The sequence below is a fragment of the Dreissena polymorpha genome, chromosome 3 (assembly GCF_020536995.1).
Source record: "Dreissena polymorpha isolate Duluth1 chromosome 3, UMN_Dpol_1.0, whole genome shotgun sequence".
Classification (NCBI taxonomy): Eukaryota; Metazoa; Mollusca; class Bivalvia; order Myida; family Dreissenidae; genus Dreissena; species Dreissena polymorpha.
In genome coordinates this window covers 11955712-11983162 of record NC_068357.1, presented here as the reverse complement: position 1 = coordinate 11983162, position 27451 = coordinate 11955712, and the positions used below count along the sequence as shown (strand labels likewise).

At 32.7% G+C, this 27451-nt stretch overlaps 1 protein-coding gene across 2 annotated transcripts; it reads right to left on the bottom strand.

The window, feature by feature from the left end:
* Positions 1-9936: 9936 nt before the first annotated feature.
* On the bottom strand, positions 9937-24701 carry LOC127873341 (uncharacterized). 2 transcript variants are annotated; one of them, XM_052417187.1, is made up of 10 exons: positions 24535-24701; positions 17427-17770; positions 16679-16801; positions 16134-16260; positions 15746-15907; positions 15371-15537; positions 12472-12615; positions 12279-12319; positions 11917-12054; positions 9937-11582 (listed from the first exon to the last, which is right to left on the bottom strand). In XM_052417187.1, the coding sequence occupies exons 1-10, from the start codon at positions 24634-24636 to the stop codon at positions 11395-11397; spliced, it is 1536 nt and encodes a 511-aa protein (XP_052273147.1). In that variant the 5' UTR covers positions 24637-24701; the 3' UTR covers positions 9937-11394. The 2 variants fall into 2 exon arrangements, with proteins under 2 accessions (XP_052273147.1, XP_052273148.1); XM_052417188.1 differs by having other exon boundaries at positions 15746-15877.
* Between the last annotated feature and the right edge of the window lie 2750 nt (positions 24702-27451).

The following is a 27451-nucleotide window of genomic DNA, read 5'->3' as shown; positions in this document are numbered from 1 at the left end:
CTCCTTATTTAAAATTGCTTCCGCATATTACCTGATTTTACTTGTAGATGACAAAATCTTGCATGTAACCCGATTGTATTGTAAACGCTTTTCAGTGGATCTAGTAATTATTTATTCAATTTAAAAGTGCAATCAAGAAAAGACAAACGTAACTTAAATGTAGTAGCAAGTATGAACACTCAAACAAATTACGTGTACGTTCAAGTAATGTAACTTCTACCTAGGCTTGTGAATCACTACTATTATATTCTACTTTTCCGCTAAAAAAACTACGAAACATACATACAGAAGAATCTTCACTATAAGGTAATTATGATGCAATCCTAATTGAACAAAACACAGGAAATTAATTGATTTTTATAATAACGGCACATACAACAATAAACAAACACACACAATTACACAACAGGATTTGTTGCACAAGCATGCACACGATTGAGGTATATAATTGAACATATGATTTCAGTAAATGGACAATCTTTGTATATATGTATGTAGGAACTTCGTTGGTTTTTGCATAAAGTTTATAAATTAAACATTTTAATTTGGCCATATTAATATGAACCAATAAAAAATATGTTTTTTAATATTTTTGCTCACTACAAATATGTTTCAACATTGTTAATAAAACACAGTAAGGTTCCTATCTAATGACACCGCTAAGTCTATCGATTTCAATTAAATGTAAATGTATAGACATACCATCTAAATTTAGCAAAATGTTAAACACAACAGAAACATGTAACATATACATATTTTCTGGGTTAAGTTATGAATGTCATACCCATTTTACTATTTATTATCATGTATTCGTTGTTAAACCGTTTCTATAAGTTATTCAACATTTCCTATTTTTTGATAGAGCTGCAAGTTGCATAAAATATAATTTATATGCAAATGTTTTAACACCAGAAGTCAAACTGTAACAGTTATCCTGTTGTCTAAACCTTCAATAAAGAATAAATAAAGAGTGGATACCAAAGAGTTGGCATTTTTACAATTTTATACTAATTATTTACTTTGTGAAATAATACACATTAAGTGGATTTCGTCCACACTCGCCAAATGTCATACAGTCATTTACACACAATTTTACCTAAACATCTTTGATTAATTCAGAAATTGAGGAAATGTGAAGGAACATCGTTTGCATGCAAATAATAATGGACAAATTTTGTCTTTTAAAAATTCCTATACAACCCTGTTCCTCAGAAAGAGAGACAACCCATTAACAAATGTGTTAAAAATTAAGATGATGCGTTTTTCCCCTTGTTTGATACCTATGGTGCATTTAAAGGGGTCGTTTATAGTTTTGTGTGGTATACGCACCCATGTAGTATGTCCATGTGCATAGCTACAAATACATTAAAAATATACCACGAGCACTTATAGTATAAGCGTTTCAAACTATTTATGGTGCCTAAGCGCATTAACTTCTGCGGAATATCACGTAATAACAGTGGCAAGCAATTCTTAAATTGTTTTTAATTCCCGCGTGGATAACGTAGACTTCATGATTTCTACGAAACACACGCTACAAATACCTCAAGGTTGAGTCGTTTACCGCGTCTTACGAAAACCATTGGAGTCTTGTATTTCGCAATACTATATTCGCCTTATAGATTGATTTAAGATTTAAGACAATATATTAAATTAAAAAAACTACATTTGAACCACTCTTATGCAATACGATTAGCAGAATTATACTCTATTGTGAGTGAATTATCGTAACAATGCCCCCGATGAAAAATAACTTAAATAAGTATTACATACGTTGTTATTATTATTTTAATATAAATTATGATCGATATTCTACAGTCTTCTATAATTGGTGCAGTACTTGTACGGATCATTAACTGGCATCAACGACGTTTTCACAGCGATCAGTGCGTTGTCTGCGATACTTTGTACAGTTATCGTTTAGTAAAGAAGTTGTATTTCACATATGTTGACATCGTATATTAATTCTTTATACACAGATATTTAGATTTCTAATATTATACATGTTGACAGTATTATAGGCCCCATGCAACCAATATTAAAACGCAAATGATGCTAAACGTAAAAAAGGATTCAAACTGAGTTCACCTATGTGTAACTGTCAATGTAAAGAATTTGGTTTTTAACCACTCTAACTGTTCACCTTGAGCATATACTTTATTATTTCAATAGTAATAAACTGTGTTTAATATTAACTAGTTGAACTCACCTTAGTACGTTTATATTATTATAAAAGTTCCAAACTTTTCTTGTCACAAACACAATTTTGATTATAATTAATAATTAAAAAAGCAATACATATATAGCTATGTCATATTTGTGAAATTAGGAGAAATTTATGATTTAACGAAGTCTGTCTTAAGTTATTTTTCCGCCTTGGCCGATGTCTGCGTCTCCACCACCAAATTGAAATTCTGCATCTTATACGTCCGTCTGTCTTACAGATAGAGCGTCACTGCAATGTCCGATGTTTCGACTTTAATTTCCTTTCTTGATCATCTCACCTATTTAATAGCGTTCATAACATATTTCTATTTACACGTTCATATTTACATATAACATTTTGTTAACTTAACAAGCATATAAATAAACAAAAAACAACTTAACGAATATGCTATTTTTATATCAAGAATTGATAAGTAGTATTATAATTTCTACATGCTAATTCGTAGTAATGTCATACCGTTTGCGCATGCGCGAGATGAAGATGGCCGCACATTTGTGAGCTCTATAAAAATTTGATTATGTTTGCGTACTTCAACTGTATAAGTACGAGTTCAAAACAAAATTTCTTAGTCTGTGTGTTGAGTGTGCAATCTACTTACGAAGGATATCTCTCGAATTCCCCAAAAAGGATAATTGAGTTAAAAAGTTGTGATTTTCTCGTGTCTCCTTTGTGTCTTTGTGACTTTCTTGTCCTCGTTATTGGCCAATGCTATAAGTAAACTATACGTGTTCGTGGTTTTTGGTGATCGTCATTGATCAATCGATGTGTTTACCTGTGTATACCTGTTCAAATCCACAATTACTTTTATCGGATTACATTTACTGCGTGGTGTTGATATTTTCGACAATGTCAGCCAACAAACAGGGTGCAAATCATAAATCCAAAAACAAAAAGAGGACCAAGGTCAGAAGGTAAACGTGCATCGTTGGTACAAGACAAACTCCACATTGATTATGCAACATGAACAGTGGACAAACTCCCAACAGGCCTTGCACCCGAACTGTCGCCACGACGCTTCGATACCCAGCATCAAAATGCAAGCAGGCAAACCAATAACAGTGCGCCGCGCCGACCACACGTTCCGAGCTAGGATCAGCAACGGAAGCCGCTTAAATTTCTTGTTTGGAACATTCAAGGTTTATTCCCAAAATTGTGTGACCCTGACTTTTCATGCTATATAAATGACTTTGACATTGTTCTTCTGTGTGAAACATGGCATTCTTCTAGTGGACACATAACATTGGAAGGTTTTGATCATTTCGAATGTGCTAGGCCCAAATTTAACAAAAAAGCTAATAGTGTTGGTCTTGTTGTTTACTAAATATTTATTCAGCTAACGTCGAATTGATATAACATAATACATGTGGTTTGGCTGTGATAATGATGTATATTTGTTACACTGCTACATCCCACAAGAAGACTCTTTAGTTAGAAGTATAACAATTCGCCTTCATTTGACTCTGGCTTTTTAACTTTCATTTCTGAACGCATATCATACTATAAAACGCTTGGTGATGTTGTTATAATGGGCGATTTAAACTTGCGCGTGGGCGAAAAGAGTGACTTATCAGAACATACTAATTTGAACCGTTATGTAAACATGCCCGCCGATGATTTTGATTATAATGATCTACCAATTCGCAAATCACATGGTGTCATTACAAACCGGTTTGGGAATAGGTTGTTAACTCTATGCAAAGAATGCAGTGTTTGTATTTTTAACGGACGCCTTGAGCCGGGATTATTCACTTGTTATAATTTACGCAGAAATATTGTAGGAGCGAGTGTTGTTGACTATGTTATTTCTAACTATGAATTTTATGACAAATTTGTTGACATGAAGATTCATGAACTAAGTGAATTTTCGGATCACTGTGCAATTGAATGTTCATTAAAACTATTTAATAACGATGCATCTTTAAACAATACATATGATCGTATCAATTGGAACACAGCGAGTAGTAGTCAAGATACCTTATTTAATTTATTACAAAACGAATCTCACAATTTTGACCTACTTTCACAGTCGTTGGCTTACGGTTCTCTGGATTTGGATTCGTGTATTAATGACCTGTCGTCTTTAAAGTAACATTACTATTCAAAATCAACGAACATTTCATACAATTGTTCGTACAATAAACTTAACCAATTAAAAATCAGTGTTCCTTATGGCAATTGTCGAAATTTCAACGTCAGATGTGGTCTTGTAAAATAGATGTTTGTAGATACAAAATTCTCGTTTTTATTATTGTTTTGCATATCTATTCATACGACACATGAACACTAAAATGGTGTTCGTGTGTCGTATGATTAGATATATATTGGAATTAATTGTGGCCACAAATAAATAAAAACGAGATTCGGTATCTACAAAAATCTATGTAATCATACCACATCTAGCGTTGAAATTTTGGCTATTGCTATAAGGAACACTGATTGTTAAGGTGTTAACTTTATTTTGCGAAATACTTAACGAAATTCTCGTTGATTTTGAGCGTTATAGAGACTTTAATTTATCGGATATCATTTAGTGTCCACGGTAAACGACGCTTACGTATGAATAAAGGTAAATATGTGATTAATTCGGATAGGTCGCATTGGTTTAACGCTGCTTGTTAACAAGCTAACGATATATTTTATAGATCGAAACAATTATTCTATAACCAGCCAAACGATACAACGCGTTAAAATTTTTTAGAAGCTAGGCGGTAATACTGTGTTTGCAAGAGAAAAGCTAAATATAATTTTAATAACATAGAGCAACATCGTCTGAAAGATATGAGAAGATCCGATTCCCGAAAATTTTGGAAAAACATTAAAAAATTCAAAGGCGGTAATAAAAATCAAGCCAATATAAATGTAAATGATTTTTTTAAATTACTTTAAACAAATGTCTGCAACGCCAAACGAAAACTGTTTTGAAAATTACAATTATTCAGATTCAGCTGACGGCATAAATATTGACTCGCTTGATGATGCATCTACGACCGATGAAATTATTAAAACGATATATTCGATGTCCCGAAATAAAAGCGCTGATTCGGACGGTAACGTTGCGGACTTTTTCATTGATTGTAAAGAATTTATAGCCCCATTCTTAGTAAAAACATTCAATTACTTATTTTATAACTGCGTATATCCTGAGTCCTGGACTAAAGGCTCAATGTTCCCATTGTTCAAAAAGGGTGATAAATCTAATCCGGCAAACTAAAGAGGGATAACTTTAGTCAATATTGTGGCTAAAATATTTTCTTTAACGCTGCGCAACCGTCTTAATGGTTGGTGCGATAACGAATCAATTTTAAATGAATGTCAATTTGGTTTTAGAAATAATCGTAGTACGTCTGACTGTATTTTATTCTACACAGTACTATTCAAAAGGTGTTAGCAAATAATTTAAAACTATATTGTGCCTTTGTAGACTATGAAAAGGCATTTGATACGGTCATTCATGATGCCCTATGGATTAAACTTGTAAACTCAGGTATCAGCTGTAAAATGCTTATTATGCTGAAATCCATATTTGCAATATTGTATAAATTATCCAAATTTAATGTCATACTCAGAATTATTAGGAGTCAAACAAGGTGAGCCTTTGTCACCTCTTTTGTTTATTATGTTTATCAATGATATTGTTGATCATTTGAGTTCTACAAACCTATGTACTAATGATGTTGATATGTTATCTATTTTTATGTTAATGTTTGCCGATGACATTGCAATTTTTCAACTGATCCCCATAGTCTACAATACCAATTAAATTGTATAAATGAATATTCTAAGAAGTGGGGTCTCAAGGTAAATGTCGGGAAAACTAAGCTATGTATTTTTCAAAAGTATAAATATAGAAATATTCACGAATGGGAACTCAACGGCGACAAAATTGAAAAATTAGATGTTTTTACGTACCTAGGTATAACATTGTTCTATAACGGCTCATTTAAACGTGCAGTTGAATCACTAAATGAGCGGCTCTCAAAACATATAGTGACCTTATTTCAATATTTAGTAGAATCAAATTAGATATTAAAACTAAAGTGTAACTGTTTGACTCAATGGTAGCACCAATTATCACGTATGGCTGCGAAGTCTGTGGAATTTACGATATGCCCGAGGTTGATAAATTGCATTTAAAATTCTGTAAACAAATACTTGGGGTTCGTCAATAAACATCTAATGCTGCTGTACTAGGTGACTCGGTCGCTTCCCATTTTGTCTGTCATTTGTAAAGAACGAGCTCTTAACTATTGGTGTTAAATCATAAGATCACCGAATACTTTGATAAATAGAGTTTTAAATACATAAACTACTGACGATGCATGCATGAATATTGATAGAAAGCTGTGCTGGCCAAATGCTGTTAAAACTACTTGATGATCTTAGTTATAGTAATTTATGGTTGCAACCGTATCACGAAATCGATTATATTTGTATGCTAAAACAAAGAGTCCGTGATGTTTACATTCAAACTTGATTTGAATATATACAGTCTCAAAGTAAGCTAAAATACTATATCAATTTTAAAAAAGAATTTTGTTTTGAAACCTACTTGAATTGTTTAGATAATGAAAAGCATAGAATTGCGATGAGTAGATTCCGATTGTGTTCAGATCATTTAGATATAGAAAGAGGAAGATTTAATAATATTAACATTAATGATCGTAAGTGTAAAGTGTGTACATCTGATATGATTGAATCTGAATTTCATTTTCTTTGTATTTGTCCAAATTATAGAGAGTAAAGGGTAAAGTTCAACATTAGGCTGTCATTTAACACATTGAAATATTTCGAAATATTTCGAAACAATTATTTGAACAAAGTCTGTAAAACTTATCCGTAAAGTATCGAAATTTATATATTTTGCAATGTTAAAACGAACATATATCATTGATTCTTCTGTTGTTCTAAATTCCTTCCCATCATAAATGGGGCCATACATAGTTGAGATTGACCGTAATGTCATAAGAGAGGTTCAGTATCAATTTGAAGTAAATCGGTGTAGAAATGAAGAAATTATAGCAAAAGGCAATTTTGGGTGGGCGTGGCTTATGTGGCGGGTCGCCACAGGGTTGGTAATGGGGCCATGCATAGCTGAGATTGACCGTATTGTCATAAGAAAGGTTTAGTATCAATTTGAAGTGAATCGGTGTAGAAATGAAGAAATTATAGTAAAACTGCAATTTTGGGTGGGCGTGGCCTATTTGGGCGGGGCGCCCCAGGGTTGGTAATGGGGCCATGCATAGTTGAGATTGACCGTATTGTCATAAGAGAGGTTCGGTATCAATTTGAAGACAATCGGTGTAGAAATGAAGAAATTATAGTAAAATAACCTAAAAAAATTGATAAAATCTCTGACCCGGCCCCGCCCCAAACCCTATAACTTTTGACCCAGGGGTCAGATCACAATTCCAAATAGTACAGGGTCGCACATATGCTAATAGCTACCATGTGTGTAAGTTTCATGGTTCTAGTGCTTATAGTGTAGGAGGAGATAGTGGCCAGGACGGACAGACGGACAGACGGACGGCGGAGATAACCACAATATCCCCACGCTTTTCAAAAAGCTTGGGGATAATAATAATCAATATTGCATACAATTATTCTCTGTATAGCCAACCTTTATTTTACTGTGTATATGTTTTTATCACATGATTTATTTTGCCAAAAGCATGTAATGCTGATTATGCGAATAAATAAATCTGTATTAAGACTAGCAACCAATTGCATATATTACATGACAATTTATACCATAAAACGCTAAACATAAACAAGGGTAAAACTAGGTTTGAAAAATTGCTTTTAAATATGAGATGAAAAAAAACGAACTTATTGAACTCATACGTGTCGTTTTCATTTTAGGTCTTCTATGGGATGTGTTGCAATTCCGCGTTTCGAATCGCCGGTATCGCATGAATGCTTAAAGTTATCTAAAAATTTTGCAAACATTGCACCTTCTTATATATTGTATTAGGTGGTTGCATCTTAATCTCATAAACATTTATTGTGTAAAATTGAAAAATGTAAAACAAGCAGTTACTTGAATTGTTGTTTAGCATAACGGTAATTTGAAGATCCCATATGTTCAACAGATGATTCCGAACAGTCTGCAGCGTAAAGAGGAAAGTAGTAAACGTTCCTTACTCTGAACGTTGGTGTTGTTCAGTATTTTCGTAGGCCAGGTGAAACCATTGATTAAGTGATGTTGTAATGTTTATATGGACTACAATAAGAAACTACAACATTGTTTTGATAAAAAAGTATATTTGAAAACAGCGTATGCAATTCGTATATGTTAGGTTAAATTTATATCAATAGGTCTCGAGGAAATACTTGCCTCATACAGATTTTGAGAATTGATAGCTTGCAATAACACTGCATTCGTTCTTGTTGGTCGTCGCTGTTTGATAACAATGTTGGTTGCCCGTATGTTTACCTCTCATATATTGTCAAATTAAATCCAGAACGCTAAAGCAACATGTGTACAGTATTGGAGGGAAGATTATTCTGCTGTTGAAATTAGGTATTTGCGATATTTTGGTTTGTGAAGTGGCAAACATTTCAGTTCGGATCTTGATAACTGGCGATGTAATATAAAACGCTCGGTTGTATTAGAGAGGCAAAAGCAATCTCGGTTTAAATGCAACCAAAAACATTGACATTATCGATAAGTAAGGTGAGATAACCAATGCAATTATTGATAAACAAATTTCTGTAATACTAGTCGATGTATTCTATAAATAATGTATGCGTTAATTAAAACAAAAATAATAGAATAATGTATCTCAATGCGCCAAAAGGCAGTGGACAAGAACTTCGCTATTGTGCCTGAAGCATTATTTGGCAGACTCCTTAAGGTATTTACTTACTACATTAAATCACATTCAAGAGAAGTGCATTCTACAATAACTTTCATTTTGCACGAGTTATTTTTTTTATTAATTTTGCATCATTATTTGGCTATAAAAGGTTAGAAGGTTGAAATACCAATACACTTCCTTATTCTAGACTGTTCGTTGTTACTTTTTATTATATTTTGGGGCGTCGTCAACGAGGCAACCGGAAGTACTGCCCAAAGATAGACCAACACCAAGTTCACTATTGATTTAGCTTCTCGTTGATGCAATCATATCCAACTGATAAACCACCAAATTCTACGCTATTTCGTAAAAGCTCACATTTATTTATACAATTCGTGTTTCAACGCACACTTGGCTAGTTCGGAAAAAGATCATTATAAAGGCGCAATCGCGAAGGCCACTGCAACCGGCGAAAAACATTATCGGTGCGTCGTACCGTAGATTGTCCAGTTCAACATATAGTAAAATATTCGCAATGCCACAATATTTTCCAAAGCCAAATATAGGTATTCCAGGTACGCTTAAGCACGTCGTGCCATCGAGCGAATACTAGAACACCAATATACCGAAAGCATTCCTGCCACCCTCACACAGACTAGCACTACGTGATAGATGACGACAAAATGCTAAACTGATCTCCATGGACGTATGTATATCACTATATTGTTACATAATTATATTTTTTAATGCTTCCGGGTTTCTCCAATGCATAGACTGTTTGCTTAAATGACATATTGGAATGAATTTTCAAACACAAACAATTAATTAATAATGGCACATAAGATATGTTGTCAGGTCGTTATTTACCTTAAAAATAAGTATCGTGATAACAAACAAAAGCTCACCCGAGCATGCGATAACATTATTATTTATTAACACACATTCATTCCGTTTCAAGAAGGAACACATAACACGTTTGTCACTGTGGCACGTTTGCCTTGATTAGTAACTGATTTCGAAGATACAATCATTATTTAAGTATTTCAAAGTCGTGTTCATTGTAGTATTGTATCAGGCATTCGCTTCCATAATTTTAAGGTAAAGATATTTGGTTTCAAAACTGTGCGCATGTGTGGGATTGTTATATAAAGAAAACACGACATTTATTGATATTGCTGATCTACTTCCACCGTACACATTTAAATTTGCTCAAGATATGAAATAACATTTAAAAAAAACATACAAATAAAATGTAAACGCAACGCGAAAATGCATTAATTGTTTCATTTATAAAAAAAACCCCATAGTATATGAATATACGCTGATAGTTATATAAATGAATGGTTGCGATAGCACATAAAATCCTGATCAGACACCGAGGAAAATAAACATGTTATAGGTAACTATAAATGCATAAAATACAAATGGCAAAAGATCAGGGTCTCAGCCGAAACACAGTCCCCGAAATTTTGTTTTGTAAGAACAGGATATTAATGTTTCATTAACCTTACTCAAGAACTTAGTTGAAATAGCAAAATGTCGAAATTATTTTTGCTCATATTTGTAACTAAAGCCCTATACTGTCATACGGAGTTTTAAATAATCTGTTAAGGATTTCGAGCTATTGCAGGGGCACATTTTAGACTACATTCACTTATTTCTGAGACTTTGGTATCCAAAATTGTTCTCTGACAATTCAACTGCAATAACGTTTCTAGTACCCATGTGCCCCACTATCATCATATTGAGTTTGATTGACCTAGCTATTGTTATTTAATATTTATGAATTTGCACTGGATTCAAATTTTTAAGACGGACGGACATATTGTTTTGACAAATCTGGATTATTTTTCAATGTACATATTTACACTTTATCAACGCATCACGTTTCATAATCCTGTCTTATGAATGTTTTTATTACATGATCCAGATTTGTATCTGTCTTTGAAACTGACAAATGTGCACACTCCTCAATTAGCCTTCTATGTACATACTAAATTTTATTAAAACGCTTTAGTGCTTTTTTATCAATATAAAATGTTTTAGTTACCTTTAAATAGTTTTCTTACTTATCGCAGCATATACATTTAAGGTTTTATTTCCGTTACTATAGAAATACAAAATTTCTCAGAAATAAGGTTTATATTCTCATATAGATTCGATCGAAACACCAAGTTTCATCATCCTAGCTTTAGTATTTCCTGACTTATCAAATAACCAAGACTCGGACGGTTCACACACAGAATTAAATGTGGATCTTAGGTAACACCGTTAGGATTATAATAAAAATCTACTCAACTTAAACGAAATGGGTATCTTTAACATATGAGGTTTAACTATTCTCAAAACGATTTATCGCCTGTTGTTCAGTTATTGAAAAACTTTCTTTGCTACAGCCGATATCTGCGTTTCATCTCCAACATGGTTTGTCCGCATCTTCTCCGACCATTTGTTCTTCAAGTACAGCGTCACTGCGATGAGAAGAAGCAGCAGGAGAAGAAATAGACCTACGGGGAGCCCGATTTTCAGACCGTCATTCCCTTTCTCTGTTGTCACGCCTGTTCAACATTATATTGATAAATCATTCAGTTTGTACAATAACTTTGTCCCAAATCAACTTTTGTGTTTTGTTTTAAATGCTATTGCGGTATGGTAAATGTCAATTTATTATAGCGAGATGCATGTTCGGTAAGTGCGTCTCATAACCTATGTTATTGTCCTTTCTTTAATATTTTAAAGGGACATATTTTTGAACAGGTGTTATAATAATTAAAGGTAGAAAACGTTTTACTTATGAAAAGCTTTGTCGGACAAACAGGTATTCTTTGAAAGATTATTTTACTAAAGTTCAATATAGTCTATTTGTATGATTTTGTTGTTAACAAAACGTACCTGTATTACATGTTCCACTTTGCGACATATTTTCGGTAACGTTGAAATCAGGGTAAGTACATGTAAAATGCTCGAAGAAGTTATTACAAATGCCTCCTTTTCCACATAGATTGGTCGATGCTTTGCATTCGTCTGGCTCTATCATGATAAAACAAAATGCGTCAAAACGTAAATTGCAAAAACCAAAGCTTTACTTTATTTGTAACATAATATTGGTGTCAAGAGCTTACAATTTCTTTAAACAATGAATCTTATTTTTAACACAAATATCTACCGTAATATAAACTTAAAAATAACATTTAACATTTCAATTCTTTAGCGATATTGACAAAATGAATTTGTCTGTACAAATAAGTGTTTACCAAATAACATCAGCACACCGCAACGACTTTCACCGGGGGTTCTACAAAAATGAAGTATATAACAGATAATTGTCTGCGCGAGCGTGTTCGCGCACGCGGAAAAAAAATATCGATTTATTTTCATTTAACATATCGAAAGACGTTTTAAATAACCAATTTTAAGTGAAACAAATGGTAACAAAATGTACATCACCCGTCATCTGAGTACGCCATTCCGCACGCTTGGTGTATCCCCTTCATAGTTGTGTCATTGATATGGTCCCATTCCCCGATGTTCACAAGCGTTATGTTTCTTTCGGTTGAATATATCATATACCTTGGACCAGATGTTAAAATGCTGAAATAATCAACACAAAAATTGTTATATTATGCTTAAATCAATAGATGATGTTGGAAGAATTTGTTGGGAGACCAAAGTAAAATCTATACTTTTCACATACGGTGGATATGTGTGGATATCACAAGAAATTGGTGATTGTGATATGTTTATCAATGTTTTTAGAAATAGATTGATTGACTGTTTTACTCAAAACTGGCATGACACCGTGAGTAACTCAAGTCGTTGTCACCATTATAGTCATTTTAAACCCTACTTAAAGCGGGTATATACGATTTTTTATATGTGTTTAATTATAATATATTGATAAAATATGTTACAATAACATAAAATAGGAAAGAAAAATTATACATTAAAGCGGGTATATACGATTTTTTATATGTGTTTAATTATAATATATTGATAAAATATGTTACAATAACATAAAATAGGAAAGAAAAATTATACATTAAAGCCGAATTTCATAAAATGCTGCAAAGACAAATTAGCGCCCCGAGCCGATTGTGACGTACATATTTTCCTACAATAACCGAAGCATTCGTCTTTGTATAAGGATCGGAGTTAGTGTTCATGTGTCGTATGAATAGATATCGTTGCGGGAATTCAAATAAACAGTTAAACTAAGTTTAGATTCACATCGTACATGTATGGTATACATGCTGGCGAATTCGGCTGTACAGCCGTTTTCAATTTCAGAATTAAATATCTGGCTTATTTCGCATTTTTCGACACATGTTCTTCTTAACTTTTATTTTAATTTATATTAAAATATATATATATAATAATTTTGTACACATTTTATATAAATTCATTAATATTTGACAAAATCGTATATACCCGCTTTAAAGCCGAATTTCATAAAATGCTGCAAAGACAAATTAGCGCCCCGAGCCGAATGTGACGTTCATATTTTCCTACAATAACCGAAGCATTCGTCTTTGTATAAGGATCGGAGTTAGTGTTCGTGTGTCGTATGAATAGATATCGTTGCGGGAATTCAAATAAACAGTTAAACAAAGTTTAGATTCACATCGTACATGTATGGTATACATGCTGGCGAATTCGGCTGTACAGCCGTTTTCAATTTCAGAATTAAATATATCTGGCTTATTTCGCATTTTTCGACACATGTTCTTCTTAACTTTTATTTTAATCTATATTAAAATATATATATATATAATAATTTTGTACACATTTTATAAAAATTCATTAATATTTGACAAAATCGTATATACCCGCTTAAATATTGAATATTGAACACAAAATAGCCTATGCAAAATTAAGATGTTCAAACCATAAACTACAAGTTGAAACTGGCAGACATCTGAATATTACTTTCCAGAATCGCGTGTGTAATGTTTGTTCACAAATTAATATTAATATGACATATGTGGATTGTGAATATCATGCATTTTTCCATTGTACTAAATATACAAGTATTAGAAATCAGTTTCTGTTCAACTGGTATAACTGTGGTACTGACTTGAATAACTTCTATGACTTATTGTCAACGAATGATTTTGAAACTATTCGAAAATTAGTAGTGTATATTTTCTATCTTATGAATTCTATAAAAGACTAGATACATGTATCAACATTTACTTCAGTACAATAATAGTGTGACACATTTTTGCAGTCTCTGTATATTACATGATATGTAAGTAAAAAATAAGCAGTGTATCTTTTCTATCTTATGAATTCTAGAAGAGACTAGATACATGTATTAACATGTACATCTGTACAATATTGCTATGACACAACGTTGTAATTTCTGTATATTACATGGTATGTTTGTGGAAAATTTGCAATGTATGTTCTCTATCTTGTAAATTCTAGAAAATACTAGATATACATACATCTATTAACTTTTGCATCTGAACAATATTGCTGTGGCATAGCTTTGCAATTTCTTTATGTTACATGGTGTGTATGTAGAAAACCTATGGTGTATTTTTTCTGTCTTACGAGTTCTGAAAAAGATTAGAGACTTTATGTCTGTACAATATTACTATGACGTAACTTTGTAATTTCTATATATTACATGATATGTATGTAGAAAATCTGCAGTGTATGTTTTCGTTCCTATGAATTCTGAAAAAGGGACTAGATACATGTGCTAACATTTACATCTGAATAATACCACTAGCACACAACTTTGCAATTCCTGTACATTGCATGATATGTATTTTGGGCCGGAGGACTTTGTTTCTTTAATAAACTGTTGACTTGACTTGACTTGAATTGATGTCGCAGGTGAGAAAACGATTAATGTACCCCACCAAACCGATTGATGTATAATCTATAGTTTAATACTTCTCTGCATTTACTGGCTTCGCAAAAAATGTACTCGCCCAAGCGATTTTTAATGAGCTATTTGATTAACTCAAGCACAAGCATATTTATATGTGTCATGTTCTGAGAAAACTGGGCATAATGCATGTGCGTAAAGTGTCGTCCCAGATTAGCCTGTGCAGTCCGCACAGGCTAATCAGGGACGACACTTTCCACCTAATCTTGATTTTCGGTAAGGAGGGACTTCCTTGAAACTAAAAATACCATAAAAGTGGAAAGTGACGTCATTAATTAGCCTTTGTGGACTGCACAGGCTAATCTGGGACGACACTTTACGCACATGCATTAAGCCCAGTTATCTAAGAACGCGGCTCATATTAACAAAGTGCATGTTTCAAACGGTACTTGGAAACATATCAGGCAATGAATAATATAAGAGATGAAATAAAACTGTTTTTCTCACGTGTCGTTTTGGTTGTTGGTCATGAACGGCAACTGAACAAAGTATCCTTTTTCAAAGAAATCCATTTCATACGATTGCTTAAAGTACGGTTTCATTGTTCCTTCTGGATGAAATTGCGGACCATCAGACTGACATGAAGCAGTACTATTTCCAACGAACACGCGAAGCTGAATAGAACAAACATACAATAGCATATCGTCCAGTTGTCCAGAAAATAAACAATAAGTGAGTGTATCATTAAATCTCTTTAACATATTTTAGAAGTTTTACTGAAGTTTTAGTTTTGTATGGGTTTTAATGCAAAGAGAAAATAATGATTATAGCAGTTTGTGTTTTAAATATCCATCTGTTAGAAATATAATATACATATGATACCTTGATGGGCGTTCTACAAAAAGGCCCAGAAGTGATGTATCTTGAGGCCCCTGTAAATTCAACCAACAAACTTGAATAGTCCTCGGCGTAAAGGGACACATTAATCGCATCTCCTTCTTTGAAATGACTCCGCTTTGCCGAAAAAATAAGTTCGCATGTATGCTATAAAAGATACGGTTTTATTGCAGTTATTGAAATGTCATTCCCGATTCTAAAAAAATAATAAATAAACACTACCTTTATATTTCGATAGTTGTTAAACTATTAAGGAACTATTTTTCAATATTAGTTGAATAATAGAATAATCTACTATAAAAAGACAACAGTGTGCAAAAATGTCTTATTAGAAATAAAATGAACAGTAATAAAGCAGGTACTATATACATACGGAATTAAGAAATGCGCTGGAAGTAGTACTGTTTTCTTCTGGGTATTTCTGCCAATGGCAAGTGACTCTGTCCCCATCTCCGTCAAACGGGAACAGTCGAATTGTAATATTGCAACCGAGTGGCACTCTAAAACAGCAAACTTTGCAAAAATCTGTTTTTGTTAAAGATTTATTTCACTGAGTATCTTTGTTGTTCTAATATACCCTTACGACAAAAATATACACAATTACAAGAATCCTATCTACTCGCTTATTTTTTATCATATATCTGTGTCAATATTACGTGCACTGTTTTCATTATATTTGAAAATAACATTGTCGACACATGGTGTGCAATTTATACTAGTTTTAGATCAGCCACTATTGTTGCCTATACGATTAAGACTGACATAAACCGCGAACATGTTACATAGTAAAAGTAATAAAAAGCAAAACAAAAATATGTACAATTCAAATCTGATTATTATCATTTTTAATCCCCCAAACATCAGTTGAATACAAAAATATTTGTTCGTCATAATTATCGCTCTCACTTTGCCCGTTACCTGTATACGGGTAAGACGTTCACGAGAGGGCTGATATTTGCTCTCTTTGTGTCATTCCTCACTGCCATGCTCAAATGAGTTTCTCCTAGACCATCCACCAAAGAGCCACTCTGGTCAGCAAATCTTCAAAGATAATGACGTTTTAACCCAAACACTAGCATATCAAGCCATCACTTTTAGATGGAGCATGATAGATTGACCGATTTTCAATCTCTCCGTCCGTTGGATTTTTGTGTCATGCTTAAGAGCGATTTTTTTTTGTCAAGTAATTAACTTTAGCAAACATAAACTATAATGTTAACTGACGTTACGGGGCATTTTTTTTAACATAAAATATGGTGAACGTTTTTTTTTAAATAAGTATGATACATTTTCAAAATATTTTTGATAAAGTTATAAAACTTAACAGACTTAACGAAAGCCACTAAAATTGCATTTCATATTATTTTGGTACGTTTGTGAGTTATGGTCAGTTTGGTTAAAAATAGCAAAGTTGGCTTATATCGCATAACACTAGAAACTCACTATTATCACTATGCGAATTTCTGCAGTCGGCTATTTTGACGCATACGTTTGACATTATTAGAAGCAAAAGAGAAAAGCGGGGTTATTCCGTGTCCGACCGACACATGTCTAGTTTCTTCATTTACACTCTTGATGTATAACTTGTTTTTACTCATTGGTTAGTTTTTTGAAGTACTATTAATATCCAGAATGTGTTACGTAATATAATGTTTAATTGTAATACCCTAAAATAATGTTATCTTTGTTGTGTCCATCGAACGTCAGTTCAGCAGTACCAACGCCAGACTCCCATTCGGTTTCCAGGAAACTGGACGCATCAGTGAAATATAACTGTGACAAGTTGGCCACTATTTGATTGGCTATACGACAACCCATAATACACAACCAGCTGTATCCTGAAAAAATAGTTGGTCTGATTCGATTGTCCTGGACAGAAAGGACGCCTTTTTGGAATTTCTCATTTACGCTATCTTCACACGTTGGTCTAGAAAAAATTTTACACATCCGTTCTTTTAATGTAGCAATGGTATCTCTTCCTTTCCAAATCAAACGGTATGACAATACCATCTGAAATACAATTTAACATAGCATTTACTGATTACGTAAGTTTCTTGTTATATACACATACATGCAGACATTTTTGTATTTATATGTTGGTAAATAAAATTATAGAGTTAAATGTTTGTCCCATAATAGGATATAAAATAGTAAGCAATACCTTGAAAACGTCCAGCTTGTGTTCAAATGAAAATAATATAATAAAGGCATATCATAATGACGTCGTTTAAAAAAAATATCTAAATTAGTTTCTAACTTTTCTCATAATTATTAATCATCAGCTTTGCATCTGTTTAATTTTGTCTTTGATTGTATGAAGTAGTTTTTATATCATGTTTTAGGTTATATGTTGCTTTTGGTGAACGAATTTGTTTCATTAACCAGTACACAATAAGTATTTTTACGATATGCGCAACCATGAGTGAACACCACATTGTCTAAGACCACGTGTAATGTAATTGTTTCATTATGTTTAGTTCAATTGTTAATCGACTGAATAAAATTAAGTCAGAGAGGCTTACATTTTAAACGTATTTTTGTTTTGATTAATAAAAGATGATTCAATTTTTCTGGGACAAAATGAGTCTTCATGTGTACGTCGTTGAATATAAATAATATTTTATGATATTTTGAAATCAAAGAATATGTTTGCAAATATGCTTTAATTATATTCTTATGTGAATAAAAGAGACTGAGAGTTTAACACGATGTCATGAATTCGATTTTTTATTGGGCATATTGTACGACAGTGAAAAAAGTAATATAAGTCCGTTTTATTAAAAAGCGCCTTACAACAATGTATATTCGGACGTTTACACCTGATTATAGACTACTTTATGCCATCGCTAGCCGAGACGAAACACGGATAATCTTTCTTATATCAACATATGTATAAACTTTGCTAGTAGAGCAGACGCTACGGTTTGAAATACATGTATTTGTTAATGCATTTGCATTCAAATTTCAATTTTCGTTATACGGTTATTCCTTACAAGCATAGAATGCCTTTATATGCCTAATCATATTGAAACACAAATAAACAAAATATTGTAGGGGCTTCTATAATTTTGAGATCATATAACAATAGGAAAGAGTTCTTTTTATTCAAAACTGGTAGTTGGTTAGCTAATGTGGTTGCACATTGTGAATTCATTTTTATATGAAAAATTACTTTTTTCTGTTCCTCACTTAGTTCCGCGAAAAGTGTTTAAAAATAAGTGGATATACATCAAGTCGAACCTTTTAATTTAACACGTTTTAAAATGGAGCAGTATATATACTATCGATACTTCTGTGCGGATATCCGTTATTGTGCTGTAGGTACAAGTACCCATGTCTGTGATCTTTCGACATACCATTTCCGGTTTCTTACTATTTTTTTACATACATATACAGGTTTAAGTTCACTCAATAGAAGTTCCATTTACATACCCTGTTAAGCTTGTTGTTTTGTTCATGATCATGTTCCTCGATTGTATTGTCAATTTGAAAACATACCCCTGCACTGTAGGTCAATCAATATAACGTCAGGATTATTTGAGATATTGCTGAGTAGATTTTAAATTTTCGTTTTTAAGACATATTTTTTACTCCTTTTGGATATCATTTAATGTAAACAAATATTGAAGTAATAATATTATTCGACCTATCCATTTAGTCATTCCAATAAAATGCAAGGGCGTGAATTACATATATTGTTGAAACCATATAAAATATCATTTCATAGACTAATGTTAATTTGATTAATTTTCTGTTTTAATGGTTGTTGGAGAGAATATACGAACGCAAGATTTAAATAAAGTTGGTATATATAATATATATAATATAATATATAAAATATATATAAATAAATACCAAATAAATAAATACAAAAACATAAATAAATGAATAAATAAATAATAAATAAATTAATTAATTAATAAATATATATATATATATATATATATATATATATATATATATATATATATATATATATATATATATATATATATATATATATATATATATATATATATATATATAATACCTTTGAATGATTTTCGAATACTCGATTTACATAAACAAACTTGCACAATTTAACATTTCAGCAAATTACCGTCACGCAAGGGGTTCCGAATCATTTGTTGTTCCGAACCATCATGTTGTTTAAAGCAAAAGTATCTGTCATTGTGTTTTTGCTATTTAACAAAATTGTCGCAAAATTAATAATTTCATTTTATATCAAGCATACTCAACTTTCAGTTAAATAAAAACAATACATCTGAAAGCAGAATCAACTTTGGAAAAGTTACAGGTATGTATTTTTTCAATAACACCAGTTACCTAATGCTTTGCGCTCTAACATCAACAAAGATTCCCATTTATTTTGTGAGTTAATATAATCAGTTGTTTTCATTCAAGTGATGTGTTATGCATGTTTTTTTTTAAACAACAAATGCAGTTTTCATTAATCGTTAACAAGAAGGATAATACTCGGTAACCGAAATGGGGTCGCTTGGGTAGTTAAGACTCATATTTCAAAACCATTGTGCGTCTGTTGCATTTTTAATTTCAAATGCCTGGAGAAAAAGGCCCGAATTAAATATCTCAAACAACTCAACAACAACTTCTCTCATAAGAAAACAGAAGCCAAGTAATCTAAGAAGAGTTAATCTGAAAAGTAAAAGGAGAAGTCATCTGGTCCAAAGGAGGATGAGAATGTCTTATGTACGGGCTGTCATATGTCCTTGGTAGAAGATCAGTTGATACAGTCTGGAAGGCATTTTATTCAGTGTGATATCTGTAAGGGACAAGGATTGCTGTTCTGGAGACCAATGTTTGGATGAAGAAAGTCATTTTTGCGTCCTGAGTGTGCGTATGTGTTTAGCTTAATTTCAGTTATTTTTTAGAGATATGTTTTATCGCGTGCATAAAAGTTTCTTAATTTAAGTTACTAAATGTATATATGCCAAGAATTCTAAATACTTATCCTTCTTTTTTTCAGAATGATTGTTTTCTGACTAATAATCCTGATAAGGACGTGAGTTAAGAATCAGCATTTTCCAGTCAACATAGTTATCTTAATCACTTAGTAGTTGTTAAATAAACTTTACAGACCCTCAAACACCATACTGATAATAGTGTGTTTAAACTACAGGTTCTTTTGTACTTTTCCGGCATCACGCAGAAGCACTGAATCCAGTGCTCAATGTTCATAAGACAGTGACCAAAATTCATCATTCAATATTTGTCTGTAGAACTGTGTGATTAAGGGTTATCATTTGTACAAAATCAGGCCATCAGTGACAAATCTACCAACAAAGCTTTTTGTGAACAGAGAGTACTTAAACATACATGACCACTGTGCTTGTTATGTTTGGGTTAAAGTGCTGGACTGTTTTGTGGTTGCATGTTATGTTTACCAATTAAAAACGACGACTTCATCTTACTGACATTGCCGGTTTGCCTGTTAGCCATGTGCAGATACTTTTTTAAGCCTGCAAACTCTTACATTGAGATTTTGAAAGATCTGAGAGACTATATTTCAAAATGGAGGCTGACAACGAAATGACAGTATTTCCGTGTTTTTTGTTCAACATCGGGGCCGGTATTCGGCCCCTTTCTCTATGGAAAAAAGTATATATTTTTTTCAAAATGGGACCTTATAATTCCCAATGGATTGTTTTCAACATTTAGTTAATCTCCCTTCCAGCTCTACAAGTAGCACTTTATTTAATTATTTAATATTTAAAACACTTTAATTCTCATTTTTTTTTGCATAACAAAAATCAAAGTGAACTGCCTTTTGACAGCTGTTTGACAGTAAAACATCTTTTGAGACGGTCTCTGACCTTCACATGGAATGCATATGGCAAATTGGTCAATCAGTCACGTGATTCGGAAAACCATCGTATTCGGACACTCGTCCATTGTTATTACTGATTGGTGTTTGAACTCTTCACGCTTAACATCGACTTTGAAAACAATATCGTGTTATGTTGTCAGTTTTTCGTTACATTTTATTTAAAGCGTGTGGTACAATTATTTTGTTTTTGCATGACAATCGTCATTCGACATGATTCAGTGTAGTGCTTACGAGTTCAAACGCGTCCGGTGAAAACTTCGAAATAAACACACCGGCCGGGTTTCATATTTTAAAATGCTTTTTATGTCATCTGAAAATTTGCGACAATATTTTAAATGTATTAATATTACTATAAACACTGACACGCATTATTTGTGTAGATTACAGATACGGAGTATTCAAAATGCCACAATTATTGTATTTAGCATATACGCGTCAATGGTTGGAAACAAAACAAAAAACACGTTATTTGAACCCTTCGCTTATCAGTAAGAACTATTAGTCGAATCAGCACGACAATCAGGACAACTGCAAACTTATAAATAACTCAAGTTGTTAGTTTGATCACGAAAAATATTGAAAGTGGCAACAATAGTATGTGTGCGTATCAATTACATTTTCTCAACATAAAGAATTATAAGAAATTATGAGGGAATGAAAAAAGTAATCATAAAACACTTAATTACACGGATATTTAACCCCAATAATTTACTGTTTGATTCACAAAATAGTAACAGATTATACTGACAATTACAATAATATTAATAAAATTAATATTGTTTGCTAACACTTTTTAGTATGTTATATATAAATAAAATATAATATGCGAAGGGTTTTGTTCATGAATCATAATTATTCGTATTGATTTCATAAACACTTTGCATTTTTAGTTTTAATAACTATCTGAATTAAATTAAAGGTAACACAGAGAATGATTGCTTTCTTTTTTCTTATTTTTCGCAAATATCAGCAAAGGCGAATCTCAAATTGAGACAAGTTAACAGAGTTGCGTATTATTCCGTACAGCTGTTGTCATGTAGTTTTTAGTTGTTTCGGTGTTGAAAAAATGTGTCTTATGAGCGGATATAGCTCAAGTTGGTTATGGCAGTAACAGTGTGGTATCAGATAATATATATGACCCCAATCAATTCAATTTTGTATTATAAACATTGATCGCTATCAGACTAAGGCTTAACACAGGGATGCAGCAACCTGTCCCACTTTGCCCCCTTTTATATATACATGACCTTTGTTTTGATGTCATTACATCATTGTAACGAAAGTTGTATTTTAAGTTTCAATTAATCAATTCAGAAATCTAGCAAGTATCCGTTCTGTATTGATAATTATGACCTGTACAACGTGGTCATATTCAACGAAATAGTACTGTAGAATTACAATCAAAGAAATCAAAACCAAATTGTGTTTTGTTTGCATATTTTTTTCGTAATACAAAAAAATACTTTTATATGTTTACCACTCCGTATTCCCTACACGACAGTCATATTTAGCACAAATTCTCGATGCTCGAGTTACATTCAGAAAACTCTTATTGCCAATCACTAAATTCCGTCTCATACATGTACTGTTCAAAAGAAAAATTTTCATAAACAATTTCATATTCCATTTAATTTATTTTTCTAACACAAGTTGCGAGAAATTTCAGATCCAAAGCCCTATTATGCCGGTTCGTTATTGCGGGTAAATTAACACGGAACGAGCCTACGAAACTACCAGTTTGAATGAAAATGGCGAGTAGATCGGAATGTATGAAATTTCGCGACTTTGACATATTCGATCTTACTAATAACACCGTCATTTCTATAGAAGTGAGGTGCCAAAATGTTTTTATTTGCACTAAATTCGATAATTTAAGTTTGTTTAAGGATTTTAAAAAGCATGGTTTTTCACCAATAAAAAGAACAAACGACATATTTTTAGTTCTTATTCGCAAGAATTCATCGCTGTTGCGTACAATGCGTACTCGGCGTTTCAAGCACTGCAATACTTTATTTTAATTTTAATTTTATTTACGATGTATAGCATTTCATATCAAATATCTTCTTCCCGCACTATGCGCTATGCAATGTAAATAAATAAATAAATGCATATATATTTATAAATAAAAAATATATATTAACATAAATATATATATATATACATGGAGAAAGATATGCGTGAACAACCGGATATACAGACATACAAACAGACAGACAGACAGACAAACAGACAGACATATTCCTATTGGAGACGACGGCGTGTGCGCCTAGCTACGGTGCAGAATGAAGCAGACATACTGTGAAGTCCCCATCCCAATAAAAATGGTTCATTCACAGTTATATACAGTTATTACCGCAATATATATTTATTTTATTTTATTTGTTTATTTATATAATAAGTAGAAGCGAGAAATATTCAATACATTGAACACCTTATTTTAAAATTACTTACTAGAAATTTATTCTACTTAATCCAGAGGAATGAAGCCTTCGGCCATAATTGCATAAATACAAAATTTCAATCTTTACTTCATGCCTTTGTTGTATATAACTAGCATGTGAACATAGGGGATCATTTTAGCAATACCGCTAAATAAAAAAAAACAATCCTGTTTTACGATTATTATTAAAATATTACGCATATCTACTCAAAATACTAAAATAATGTTTACACTGCGTTAGTTGCATTGTTCATGATACGACTTTATTTTTAGTCCAATTATTGAAAACTGGCATTTATTTAAAAAAAAACACACTAATCCTCGAATGCGATTAGCATGCCACGTGCACGTACTTCAGTGCAATGTCATCACAATTAAAAAGCCGATCTGGTTTAAAAACAATGAAGGTACACTAGCAGATTAAAAATAGTTTCAAAGACATCACAATAAAACACATATCTGGGAAATGATGTAATGGTTACGTACGGAATCAGTGCTTGTTGGTCTCCAATTAACACTTGCTCCATATAATTCCTGGGCAAAACTGTTTCCCAAAACTATACACACAAAAAATATCATGAATTGCATTTTGACGATATGTCGGATGAAACAGACGTAGAAATATATGTTCCAAAATAAGTTTGACACTCAATGTGCAACGATTTTTGTTAAACTCGCCAATATATCTGGTCTTTTATATATTTGCGCCGACTAGTTCATTTTGAAAAGGTGATAACGAACAATGTTACTGTTAACCCACCTTTACGAGTCTAGAGTCTCAACTAATCTCGCATTAAATGGAAACGACGCCATTCACAATGTTGATAAGCCGAAGAGCTCAAACAATGTTTTCATTAATATATACCCTCTTTTGTGTACCGAACGTCGCAATCCACATCAACGTTTATCAATATAAAATTACTTTAAAATCGTCCTGGGATATAAAAGATGTGAAATGTAACATGTGAAGTTATTGATAATCAAACACCAGTATGACATTTTTCAAATGTTGATCTTTTAGCAGTAGTTAGAACGCCAATTTTATATCATCAAACTGTAATTGTTTTGTATTTTGCATTTTTGTCTCACAATCGGGAAGTGATACTATTAAAGTTACACACACAAAAAAGTGTTTTGGTATAAAGATTATTCACATTCAAGTAAGTAATACAAATACTGATTCAATGCCTGGCGCATACAATAACGCACGAATATGCAATAGCAGAGTGTCTTTTATAATAGGCAGTTCAAAAGAAGACAACTTAAACGGGTAACAGTATGGGAAAACGGGAGAGATTCAATCAAACAAACATCATCTTACGAATACGTTGTAAAACTGATCTTGTTAAGTATTTACTATTCGTCCTCTGTTTATACTCCTTTTATTTACGTTTCGGTATGCGCTGTTATCAAACTATGGAACAATAAGATAACCACATGTTTACGTCTTTTGACTGCTTATTTTGAATACTAAAGTAACCGTTTTTAAACGTCGAATGACGTGGTATACAATGAAGTTGTCAACGAAATAATATTAATACCGCTAAAAGTTGTACAAATATGACCCAAGTGAAATGACGTTAGCATTTTATATTTAACATATTACCATGTTATGTCTTTTTATTGATTATTAATATATGCACATGGAAGCTCTTCCACAACCATCAAGCTGATGATAAAGAGCAAGCACATCACGAAGAACCTTCGCGGTAGATCACGTTAGATTTGACTTGGATAAACTGGAAAACCAAAGATAGCAGAGATATTTCAAGCACATATAAGTGACAAGTTTGCGGCCCTGAACATCTTAGACAATGACAAAGAAGTCGACGTCGAGGCTGTCAGATGAAAAGCTGGATGGACACTGTTAAAGAGTGGACATGTCTTCCAATGAATGGTGATTATGAGTATGATTATGATGAAGATGATGATGATGATGATGATGGTGATGGTAATGATGATGAATTATCTAAAATGAGTTTTTGAAATACGTTTTTACAGAAGGACATCTCTTTGAATTGTTTGTTTTGTTATTCATCGTTTCAACCAATTTATGCATATGCGCATAGCACGTGTTATCATACTTCCATAGCCTAAAAGACGGTCAAATCAACATTAAAACACGGATTTTTGTTTTGAAGACGCATGTCTTGACATATGTACAACTAAACTATAAAGCATCTGCTGTTTACTAATGCATTTCAACAGTTTTCTCCGCCCCTTCAATATCTGCGTTTCGTCTACAACATCGGCTGTCTGCACTTTTTCGTCCATTTATGCTTCAGGTAGATGGTCACGGCGATAAGAAGTAGCTACAGCAGCAGAAATAGTCCCACGGTATATCCTTTAACAGTTTATACCCTTATCGAGTGTAGTGCCTAAAATGATTGTAAACTACCGGTTTATAAATACTTATGTTTATCTGAAAAATATTATCATAACTTTTTGTGAGATGTTTGCTTAATTATAATGTCATAAAGCACTAATGTTAATCATTTATCTGAAAGAAAGCCATTTATTTCTATGAATGGTTGTTTGTTATAGACATGCTTTTAGATTAGAATCACACTGACAATACAATAAAACAGTCACTACACCATTAGGAGCATTACTAAGTCTTACATATAATCCATTCGTACTTCATAATTGAAATAAGTGTTTTGTTTGGTAATTATTTACTCCCTTTTTGACACATTACTTCACTTATTTCTTCCTGGCCTCTCCTTTACCATCTTTTTGGTTTATTAGATGAAGTGTTTTTTACTCACTTCAACGAGACCACTCCCGATAAATTCTGATTCCATCTTGACGATTTATCTACTTTTCTCCAACCAACAAATAGTGGTGACGTCACCACCGAAAATCGTAATGTTTACCGTCCGAATCGGCGCACCATTCGAATTCTAGACTACAATTATGAATGTACTTTTTCTGTCGTCAATTTTGATCATCCTCCTGTCCACCAGTTGCAATTGGTATGATATAGTAACACCATGCAGACCTAAATCACCATCACATATTGTGTTGTACCCTGGTATCTCCACGTCAGTCGTTCCACGTTCAACAAACATGCCCTAAAGATGATACCAAAGAAGTGCATGTCTGGTCACTTTCTGTACCCTGTTTTCACTGTTGATTTTCAATGCATCAGATTGTCACCCAAACCCCGGACCTACATCTCTTAAGAAGCCCACGCCTGCGGTGAATGCGGCAGGGCTTGCACATGGTCTCGCACCGTCAAGTCGATTCAGTGCAGTGATTGTACTACCTGGTACCACAAGGATTGTCTACAAATGTCATCAGGAGTTTACAATGCCCTTGATGGAAACGACGACATCTAGCATTGCTGTCAATGCGGCATTCCAACATTTAACTCTAGCCTATTTATGGATTATGAAGCGTC